This window comes from Cyprinodon variegatus, unplaced genomic scaffold, assembly GCF_000732505.1.
Source record: "Cyprinodon variegatus isolate N-32 unplaced genomic scaffold, C_variegatus-1.0 Scaffold23, whole genome shotgun sequence".
NCBI classification, from domain to species: Eukaryota; Metazoa; Chordata; class Actinopteri; order Cyprinodontiformes; family Cyprinodontidae; genus Cyprinodon; species Cyprinodon variegatus.
Genome location: NW_015150476.1, coordinates 2,008,067 through 2,019,451, shown reverse-complemented (window position 1 = coordinate 2,019,451; position 11,385 = coordinate 2,008,067). Strand labels below are relative to the sequence as shown.

The 11,385-nt window shown below is 37.2% G+C and overlaps 1 protein-coding gene across 1 annotated transcript in view; it reads right to left on the bottom strand.

Annotated features, from left to right (window-relative positions):
* Window positions 1–5,361: 5,361 nt before the first annotated feature.
* ass1 (argininosuccinate synthase 1) overlaps window positions 5,362–11,385 on the bottom strand; it is a 35,251-nt gene continuing 29,227 nt past the window's right edge. The window contains exons 13-15 of the mRNA XM_015391916.1: window positions 11,113–11,269; window positions 6,985–7,050; window positions 5,362–6,906 (exon numbers count right to left, since the gene is read on the bottom strand). Of these exons, the coding sequence (XP_015247402.1) occupies window positions 6,858–6,906; window positions 6,985–7,050; window positions 11,113–11,269 (272 nt within the window). The 3' untranslated portion in view covers window positions 5,362–6,857. The remainder of the gene's footprint in view (window positions 6,907–6,984; window positions 7,051–11,112; window positions 11,270–11,385) is intronic.

Sequence of the window (11,385 nt, the reverse complement as noted above, 5' to 3'; positions counted from 1 at the left end):
ATTGAACAAAAAGTTAGTGACAATTTTTACGCAGAGCATTGCTGCATACTCTTATGCACCCTCTGCTCTGTTGGAGGCCTTGCTGCCGAGCTTAGGTTACACAGAAACCACAGGGATGGAGAACCACTTTGGCTTCTAATTGGTTGTAATTAACTCTGTATGGTTATTGTCCCTCCTCTTATTGTGTTTTGAGAGTAAAGGTCATAGAACATGTGATACTTTTCTACTCTAACTAGGAGATAAAGAGCACAGATTGGATGACCACAAAATATTCGGATAGGTTGAAGACGCAGGAGACATTCCTACATACTTTTTAAAAACTGGTTATTTCACTTTTTTTTTTAACCCAATAAATATCTAAGTGTTGTTTTGTAGGAAAAGGATTGAGCATTCAAAGGTTTGATTTTTCCAGTTTTAGGAATGATTTTAGCATTAATTTCAGTTAAGTGTGTCAAAGTTGTTAAAAAAGTGTTTCTTTTTCAAATTGCTGATAGTTTGCATACTTATTCCTTTGCTACACCGATTAGTTTTGATTGTTATCTAACCATTCTCAGAAACAGTTACATGTTTTTTGTTTTTTTTAAACTGAATGTTCAGTGGCTAAAGGTGGATTGCCAGGACTTTGTTCCTCTCCCAACAGAAAACATTTGATAACTACAGTTACTACAGTTAACTACAGCTTTCTGATAGCCAAATCACTGTTTTATTATGTGTGCAGACTGTGCTAAAATTAGAAAATCTCAGAAAGCATTCTCTTTACCAGAATTTGAAAACAAGAAATTGTTTGGCCACCCATTATCCCACATGGCCCTGTGCTGGGTCCACTACTCTTCACTATAAGCATAATTAAACACAGTGTAATACCTTATCATATGCAGATTATACTGTAATTTTTATCCCAGGGTACAAACGAAAGAACTGGCAGAAGTCAGAGACAGGAAATGTGCTGGTAGAGGCCATTTCAAGCTGGATATATAAAAAAATTAGCTGTATGTGCCGCACTGTGTAGTATGGTTGCCTACTTTTAGTCCCTGGTCTAGAGTCACTGCATAGAGCTTGGACGTTTCCCCCAATGCATGCATTGGTTACCCCCGTGTACTCTGTTCCCCCCCACAGTCCAAAAACATGACTGTTAGGTTGATCACATCCCTTGATGTGTGTATGCATGGTTGTATATATCCACCTCTTTCTCTATGGACTGGTGACCCATGACCCCTATTCCTCAAGGACCCTTGACCCTGATGGATAAGTGACTTAAGATAGATATATAAGAAGTATACTGAAAAGCCACAACAATAATCTAAACTCAGATTTACTTTTTTTGTTCCAAATTTTATTGATCACATCAGTTTTGCATGCAGACTCAATTGTTAATTAAGAAGGAGCTCTGGAAGCTCTTGGAGCAGTGGTATTACAAGATTTTGAGGGCTGGCATTATTCCAAAAGTCTTGACCTTCAAAACTAGATGCTTCATTATTTCTTTTTAGTTGAGTTGAAAAACATGTATGTCTTGACTGGTTACTATAGCAGTTATGACCCTGCTTAGCATGTATCCACCCTGGTGAATATTGGTCTTGCTCAGATGTTGCTGCTATACATCCCGTATTGTAATCTGTTTCTTTCCAGTGTCTTGGCTGTAGTTTTGGAAATTCTTGAGTATCTATTCTTTGAATGTCATTTGCTGCCATGATGACTATCAGTTTTTGTTTGCAAGTCCTCCAGTTTGACTCTACCCTTTTCACTGATTGGATGTGTTATTGGCTGACTACACACCCCTGCCCCATCCTTGCATTTCCATTGCAATAAAGTACCAAATTTAACATACCAAGTTTAAGATTTTTGTACTTTATTGTTTTCGTTCACAAGCTACCAACAAAAATTGGAAAACACAAAAAGCATTTGTTTTCAAGTATACAATTTGATTTTATATGCACTTTTGAACTGTGATTAAAGTTACTAGAAGTAACTAATTAACACACGTGAAAGCAACTCTTGTACAGATTTGAACCCCTTTTGCCATCACAAATATCTGAATCCTCAATATCTAGCATGGTTGTCCCTCATTGTTAGCAGCTCTGCCCTGTCCACTTCATTTCAAGAGATCACGGACCCTTATCTTGAACAAAAACCTCCTTTGTATTTGCACTATTGGATGAGTGACAAGGACTTGAAGGTTAGCCTCCTGAGGAGGTTGCACAGGACTGTCCATTAGGGCTGCAGCCTGTTCTGCTGCCGACTTTCATGTTGCGCCATTGTTACACAGCTTTCCCCTGAGAGGTGGACATGGAGTGGGTAATGAGGGGTAATTGGTCCAGGGTCAAGGATGATTAATTCCCTCGGTCAGGTGTCGCACAGTTTTCATACCTGGCTGGCTGAGTAGACAGGTAAGAGGTGGAATGCGAGATGTGGTAAATAAGTAAGAAAGTGGACATGTAGCGAAGAACACATGCAAAGAAATTAGTAGGGGGGAGGAGTCTTGAACAGAAATTACACTATTTATAAATCAGTGAATGGCTTACAGCCTAAATAGAAAGGACCCCATGAGGTAAACCCTAAAATATGTGCAAAACAAGAAAACCTCATAGAGAAACAAAATAGGACAGACAATCTCTCAAACACTCAGTTAGAGGACAATGTATCTCACAGCGAGATAGATAAAAAATAAAAATGGTAATAAAAAATAAGTATAAACTACAGGATGTGGAATATAAACAAAACCCCATAATGGCCACAAAACACCCCATAGCTGTCAATACACAGAAAAACACATTTCGTTATATGAATAAGATTGAGAAAGGCCAATATTCTTCTCTAATGTTGGTTGTCTCCAGTTGGGGGTGGAGCCAATTTGCTTTCCTTTATCCTTAAGTCATAGTCATCAAAACTGCTGTTATTTAAGCCAGAAATTCCAATGGATCATATTTTACCAGAAAAAAAAGTTAAAGGGTCACAAAAGGCATGATGGCAGACCAAATGTGTTGGGCTCCCGTTCCCGTCCCATCATCCTTCCCTTCGGCTTGAATAACTAAACTGAATACCTCTCCATCCATTCCTCAATTCCAACAAAGCAATTTTGGACACTGATTATCCTGAAGCCAGTGCATGCGTGATGGTAAATGCAGGGGCGCGGTTGGTAATTTACTGGGCAAAGACTGAGATGCCTGCCGTGTAATTGAACAGGGGGTGAGGGGGCATTGCAGGACTGAAAGGGTCTGAGGGTTCCCCACTGCCCATTAGACCTGGCAGGGGGTCTCGTGTGCTGCTGGACTCTATCATGAGGCCCACAGTGGATCAGGGGCTTCAGTCGGGACTGACACCTTTCAGTGCTGGGGACGAGGGCGTGGCAGTGAGGCAGCTGTGAGGGTTCAAATATCACTGAGCATAATATAAGCTAAGTCATTATTACAGCTATTAGGGTAAGGAACTAAAACAAGCTTGTCTTTCAGAAGGAAGATGACTGGCCTCACTTACCAGAATTATGAACCGTATTAAATATCCATGTATTTCTTTTCTGTTTTAGCCAAAGAAGGCACTTACACAATCAGCCATTTTGTTAAACATCAATTCTAAATTTTCTTCCACAAAATTCAGTAAAAACTATGTACTTACATCCTAAGTTTGCTTCTTTTGTTTCATGACTAAACCTCTCTGGTTTACATTACAAAGAGCTACAGTACAGCTTAGATTTATAGTACCGGTAAATCTGCAGTAAGTCTGCACCAAGAGGTGTATGAAAACTAGGTCCATTTACAGATGTGTTTTAACCCAACTATAAAAAAGAATCTAAAACATGGTCATTTGAATATACAGTTTGAACATCAGTTTCAAGTCTAAACTTTACCAAGGACTTTCGAACACATGAATATGCTTTAATTTAAACCAGGGGTCTGCAACCTGCGGCTCCAGATCCTCTCCAGCGGCTCTTAAAATGTATATAAAGAGCTAAATAATGTACTGTAATAAATACCAGTATTAAAAGCTTTTGTGTTTTTTATAAGATGGAAAAGAATGATATTAAAAGAACCAGAAATATGTTTTAAGAGCCATCTTTCTTATTATTTTATTTTAAAAGCTAAAAATACGTAAATTTCCTTTACCAGCTAATATATATCTATCTATATATATATAAATATATATAGATAGATATATATATATATATATATATATATATATAGATAGATATATATATATTTATCTATATATCTATATATATATATTTTTTTTTTTTTTATATTTTGCGGCTCTAAAAAACTTTGACTTGGTCGTATTCGAAGCAAAATGGCTCTTTGGATATGAAAGGTTGCAGAACCCATTTAAACCCTTCCACCCTAGCTCTGGATGTATGTTTAATGTCGCCATTGAGTCGAAGGTAAACCTCCACCTCAGGATGTACAAAACAGCTAACATCAATCTGACCAACATCTCTGATGGTGCTGGGGAAAACAGTCCCAGAGCATGATGCCATCACAATGTTTGGCTTAAAAGTTCATTTTGGTGTTTTCCGTGTCGCCATCATTGTTTGTGGTCAACTGCAACAGCAGAGATCTTTTTGTCCCTTTTCCATAAAGGCTAAATTTAAAGGTATAGTGGAGGATGTTCTTTTTCCAGGTGGATCATCAATATATGTGGTCCTCCTAATTGTCAATCATTCTGGTGATATGTTTACATAAGGCCATCCTATGTGCTCGTCCCCAGTGGTGAGTCTGACATAGTGGAAAAATGTAAAACTTCTATTGGAAAGTAAGCTTGTATGAGTGATGCAAACAGCAACTTTTAAAAAGAGCGTGCACGGGGAGAAATAGGCTTGCGCATGCTCTCGCATGCTTTTCCAATTAGATGTTCCCTCTCGGGAGCAGGTGGAGGGTTGTGCATGTGCATTTTTTTTTTTAAAGTGGAGAGGGCGGCTCTTTTAAAACTTTTTTGAAATTCCTCCACTGTACCTATAAAGAAAACACAACAGATCCCTCCACTGTTGATCTCTGCAGCATTTTCAGTTATCATTGATCCTCTTTGCTGCATCTGTGATTTAATGTTTCATAGACTGTTTATTGTTTGTTAAAATTGTCTGAAATAAATTTCCTATTCATTTATTCATTCATAGACTGTGTTTATACTAATTTTAAGCTATATATGGGCCCTTTTTCTAATTTAATGACTTCTGAAGGCAAATAATTGAACAGAATTTAATTTAAAGTGACAGCTGCACTCTACACTTTTGAGTTTTTTGCTTCTAAAAACACATATCACCAGGAAAATCATGAAAAAACACATAATTTTTAGTAGTTTTGTGACAAGATCTGAGTGTAAACACTTTTGCAAGCACTGTAATCTCTCCAAACCCATAAAGGTATAGCCTCCCTATATCTTGTACTTGAGCTCTCTGGGAGGCGTACCTTTCTTCTCTGACTGAAGGGACCCAAAGCCGAGAAGTAAAATATTCATATGTGAACAAAATGATTTTCCTTCCATTTGACTTGTGTTGTCTGTACTCAGGAACAGCCTCATCACTTCTGCTCCAGTAGCTATCTTCTATGATCCATGAGTATTTACTCCAGTCTTTGCCCACCTCCATCTGCATATCGTTAACATGATGCGGCGTCCTTGAGAATATGAAATACAAGAGTTAAACAGGCGTGCAGCGATACCAGGAGGCATGTTACACACTTTATTTTGGATCAGTTATCCCCTTACATTTAAATGCAAGCAAAAGGATTGAAACATGTACACACAGCTACCATTTATCTGCTTTTAACTTTGATTGCACACTTTTTGGTGGCATTAACAAGCTAATGTTAGTCTCTGTTCTTTTCAAAACCGACCAACTGTATGATCAAAACCTTTAACTTCCCAAGAAAGAAAATTAGCTCCTTTTTAGGTACCATATGGAATCAAATCAAGTTTATTATTTAAAAAAAAAAGCTAGAAACCGCTCGATCATGAGAAACTGCAAGAGAGCAAGTCTAATGATAGCGAATAAGATACAAGCTCCTCCTACAAATTGAACAAACACAAGCACCAATAGATTTGAGCCACCTACACAAACAAACCAGATGAGCTCTGGAAAGACATTTAACAGCCACAAAAGAGAGGATTCAATTTTCAGTTTAAGGTAAGAAAATAAAAACGACTAAGGTTGAAAGATAAAAGATGAGGCTTTAACACAGAGGATCAGCTGTCAATAATAGTTTTGTTTTGTTGTACTGCTGAAGAGAAAATAAAAATAAAGATGGTAGAAAACCTCTAATTTCTTCCAGTTTAGCTCAAAATCCTCCAGGATTCTCTTATGAAAAGACTCCTGACACCAACAGAAAAATAAAACATTTGATTCCACAAAAGTTTGTTTACAATGAATCCAGTAGGCTAACAGAGAAGGTATAACCAAGCAGTTTAATAGAGCACTTGCATTTATGGCAAAGAGACTAAAATCTGTACCAACTGTTTGCTGATGGCTATAATGTGTGATTTGTTTGCCTGCAGGAGAATAACTGCCCAATTGTTTTAATGGGGACATTTATACAACTAAGTCAATCAAAGTATTTTAATTTTTCATTATTTTATAGTATAGTTCAAACTAATAATTATATATAGCAATGAATACATTACTTGACACCGCTGAAGAAGGAAACAAATTCAGTAACTAACACCAAGAAACTTTTATCAACCACTGATGTTTAGTATACATGTAAGTATTGATCCAATTCTGTTTTTTTAACTCTTCACGGTGTGAGAAACAGTTTAGACAGAAGGAGGTTATTGTATTTTTACCCTGATAAAACTACACAAGAGAATAAGGCAACAGGTTTACGTTGGAGGAATGAAGTCTAGACCTAGTAGAGTTTAAGACACAGTGAGAACAGTTACTGTTTGGTTCCAGAGAAACCCTGCAAACGATGATGCTCTCTTAACCTAGGAAGAAAATGAGATAAGCAACTTTCATTATAAAAACATTTATTAGAAGTTCCTTTGGTTTGAAGCAATGCTAACCTGACGGCATTAATCCGTATGAATCCAGAGGCATCACAAGGGTCATAGTCTCCCTGTACATCCATGCTAAAGAGGAAAGAAAGGAGAAAAATATGAGAAAATGTTCATAGTTTATACACATAGTTTATACAATTTTAATTCTTCCATTGAAAGTTACTGATTATACGTAAACTTTACACAAATAGGATAAATAACAATAAGAATAGTAAACATAAAAAAAAAAAACATTGAAACACCCAAAAGCATGAAACCTAAATGATTTGAATGAACATTCTGTTGTTTCTCTCTGAAACTTAATCAAAGTATTCATGCATAATATAAAAAAATTAACTAACTACCTTAACTTTCAAGAAAATTAAACTTTAAAGAAATGGAAAATATCAAATTGTTGCACATCCCGACTTTGAAGACATGTCTCATCTAAATTGAGTGAGCTTTAGTTTAGTCAAATAACCTGTTGGATTTGGGGAGGTAAAGCACCGTTAGCGGTATCAGCAGGGGAAAATATTTCTCCCTTTTATATGCAAACAAAATCAGACTGCAAGGTCTTGAATGTGCCAACAATGTAATGTGACACAAGCTGGCTTTAATGCAAATACATAATTTATTTTCAACAGATTTTACTCGCAAAAGAGCTTTAAAAGCGAAGCAGAAATAAAAAGCATCTTTGGCTGCATCACAGATGAGCTCTTCCTAACAGAGGGAGAGAAAAAAAGGTTCCCATTGATTTTCCTTTGAATGCACCTGTTTGTCACTGTTTGTCCTGAATGATGGAGAATCGATACAGCGCAATCAAAACATGTTCATGTACACAAGCATTTAATAGAATAAAAATATCCATAACTGTTAAAAAGAATCTTTTAAAATCCCATCGTCTCAACTGTGAGCCAACACTGGATCTGATTTTCTAATCTGATGTTTATCTTCTTTCTTAAAAAAAAAGAAAAAAGTAGTGAATCTATAACTTATGCAGGGGTCTAATGTTAAGACTGCTCTTTGTATAGACACCTCACCAAGCGTCTCGCACAGAGTGCCGTGTAATTACAGCAGTTTCTACCTGCAGTGTTTAATACACTCTCTTACCGACTCCTCTCCTCCCTGAGACACCCCCACGTCCCGGAGTACAGCTTGCACTCATTCTTTAAAGCACTTAGCAAAAGAGGAAATTGCCAACAAATGATAGGATAAACATTATAAAAAGAAAGGACGACAACTAAATCATCAACTCTCAATACAAGGCTCCCTACCCGGCACCTGAGGACCATTATGAGCGAGTGGCTACAAAGAATACGCCACTTTGTGAGTGTGTCTGAGTGTGTATGCGTGTAAGCATGTGATTGTGTTTTCCTTTAAGAAACCCTGCAGTCTAATTGAGAATAAAGCCGGTAAGAAGCGAGGAGGGTGACATTTCTGTCTCAGATGGGTGCGGTGACGGGCTGTATTACCACTGCGTTAATGACGCCGTTTACTGTTGCCTGTGGAGAGCCAACAGGATGTCAGTGGGGGTTTCATGCCTAATCTGGTCTCTCTCTGAGTGTGTGTGTGTGTTTATATGATTTGTGAAAGTGTGCTGAGCTTTCAGGTGAGTCAATGCCAGGTACAAGCATTTGTTATTGACAAAGAGCAGATTTCTTGTTTTCTTTCCACTGAACTTAATTTCAAATGATTTTCAAATGAAACTGTATTTGAAACATAAAGCCAGTAAATTGTTACAAAAATCTGAATTTTAAGTTTGATGAATTAAGATTTTTTTTTTCCACTGCAGGGATTTGCACATTTCATGCACTTTCAAAAAAATAAAATAAAATAAAAATCTGGATGGTGCACCATGGAGTGTGAATGTTAAGCTTTAAGTCTTTTTAATTTTAGGCTTTCTTTTAGCTTTCCTATTACAGGGTTGTATATTAGCACAAAGCCTCCAGGACGTTAAACAAAGCAAAAAACATGGCAGCTGGATGTTATTGGCCTATTTCTCTATATGTAGTACAGGTGCATCTCACAAAGTGGATTTAATAATGATCGAGAGGGATTAACACCATTAGCCTGATTTTCACAAGCTTGCTTGCATGTGCATAGCACCATCTAATAACTACACCATGCAAAATTATGGGTGAAGGAAATGCAAATATTAATAGTTATTATTACAGGTGATTTTCAAATATCAAACTCAACTTTGGCCACAATTTTTTGCATCTCGCTTTAGCCCTTTAGAGGGTCAGGTGTACATTCATATGCAAACCAAGCATACAAAGACAACTTTTTTCATGTTTTCTGATATTTTATCTTTTAAATTTAACTTTGTTGTTTTCATCATTTTATTTTTTTACTTTGGATTGTTGCTCTATGAGATGGGCTACTTATGAGAAGTATACTATAAATATTATTAAATATTACCAAATTGTTTAAATAATAATGATTTTTATAACCTCCAACCGCATGGCTTAGAAACAATCTTTATTTTATGGCCTCACACTGTTGGTAGAACAAAACATTCTGCTCAATTTTTCGCTGAACGAAAGTCACCGCTTAACATTCAATCTCAGTGGACACGCCCGATACACACCCATTTATTGCACAATCAAAACTTTGCCAGTTCATTTAAGCGCTCCTTATTTATAATCTTTGAAAATCCGACTCTAATCCCTTCAACTTTGCCTCAAATCAACTGCTTATAGAAGCATATATGTATCATATTTAGAGTTAAAATAGGACTATCGCAAACACACTGTCGCAAAACTCTTTTAAATTGAAAAAGTGACATTTTTTCAACTAAAACCCTATTAAATATTTTTGAACTATGTTTGTAAGCTGAGTCACCGCCATGGAATGGACCAATTTTAAGGACAAGAAAAGTAGTCAGACATCAAAGAGAGATTATACTAAAGACTTATTGGTGGCTAAAAGAAAGGTAGCAGTAAAGTTTAGAGCCCAAAATGAACATTTTATTTGTGGCCATAGATATATAACTTATATCTGCATTAATTTGTGTCAAGCTATGTGTATTTCAGGACAAAACTATTAATGAAGATGTTCTTCCACTTAAATTTAAACAGAACTTATTTTGCTAATCAAGCTTTATTCCTAATAAACAGGAGTCTAACTCTCCTCTGTCTCCACCTGCTTACTTAGAATGAGGAGTTATTGCAAAATCAGTGACTTAATGCAACCAGATGGTTTTAAATTTTACCAAATGTCGTTCAATGATCAATTGTGTTTGACTTTATTATATAATTTTTTAGAGTGAATTTAAACGTAAGTAACTGGATTTGGATCCTTGTATATATATATTCTGTATCTAAATTGTGATCCAACTTGATCACAATTTAGAATCAGCTAAATTTGGATCCATGTTGATCTGAAAGAGCCTTGTGGTGTTATTATTATTCTAGGGAACAACTCTGACTCAGTTGTATAAATCAGAGTCAAATAAAGACTGATCGTTTTATTTAAAGAGTGACTCAACTTAGACGTTTTCCTGAACAGAGCAACCAATTGAAAGAGTGGAGTACAGTCTCCGTTTTATCTGTCCCTTTCACGTAAATGACTAACTCTCGATAAATGATAAATTACTTGTCTTTTCTTTCAGTTTATAGAGCTGTGCTTGTCACTGTGGGAGCCATATTTGTGTCCCCCTCTATCTGACCTGCTTAACTACCATGACACTCAGCTACTTTTCCCCTAACAGCCGAGTGAAACAACCTCTCTCCTCTCGCTGAAAACACCATTAGCTCTCTGACTCTAGGGTACAAATGAAGTGTGTGTGACTTAAGTGGAGATGGAGAGCCATATGGAGAGGTTTTCCTTTGGTCAGTGCTGAGCTTGCCCAGAGGGCATCAAGGGTCAGTCGCTTGAACAAACCCACTGTTACCACAGCTAAGAGGGCATGGTGGGGGGGCAACCAAGGGGTTGGAAGAGGGGGCTGCCCTGCAGGCTATGACCACAACATTTCTCTGATGTCTTTGTAAAGCAGGGTCAGTTTAGCATGCTGATGTGGGGGTCAACAGAGAACTTGAGTGGTGAACATGTGGAAAAGCCACACTGTGCCCAGAAAGGCCACGCCCATCTGTCAGGTTAGGATAAATGAATGCTTTTATTAAAGCTGTTTTCTAACCACATGCTGGGTTTTACCTGACCAGCTCCTCATTGTACAGCGACTTGGGTGACTCTCGTCCCAGGATGTAAACCTGACCCTTGAAGACAGACAGTTGGACCTTTCCCTCAACGTTCTCCTGGGACTTGGCTATGCAGTGTCGCACAAAGTCACACTCTGGACTGTACCAGAAGCCTGCAACAGAAACACAACAGTGAGGGAGGGGTTCTTCAAAGACATTGTACAAGTATATTTTGCCTTTCACTAAGCACAGAAAAAAAGAAGGAAAAAAAAAAAAAAAAAAAAAAAAA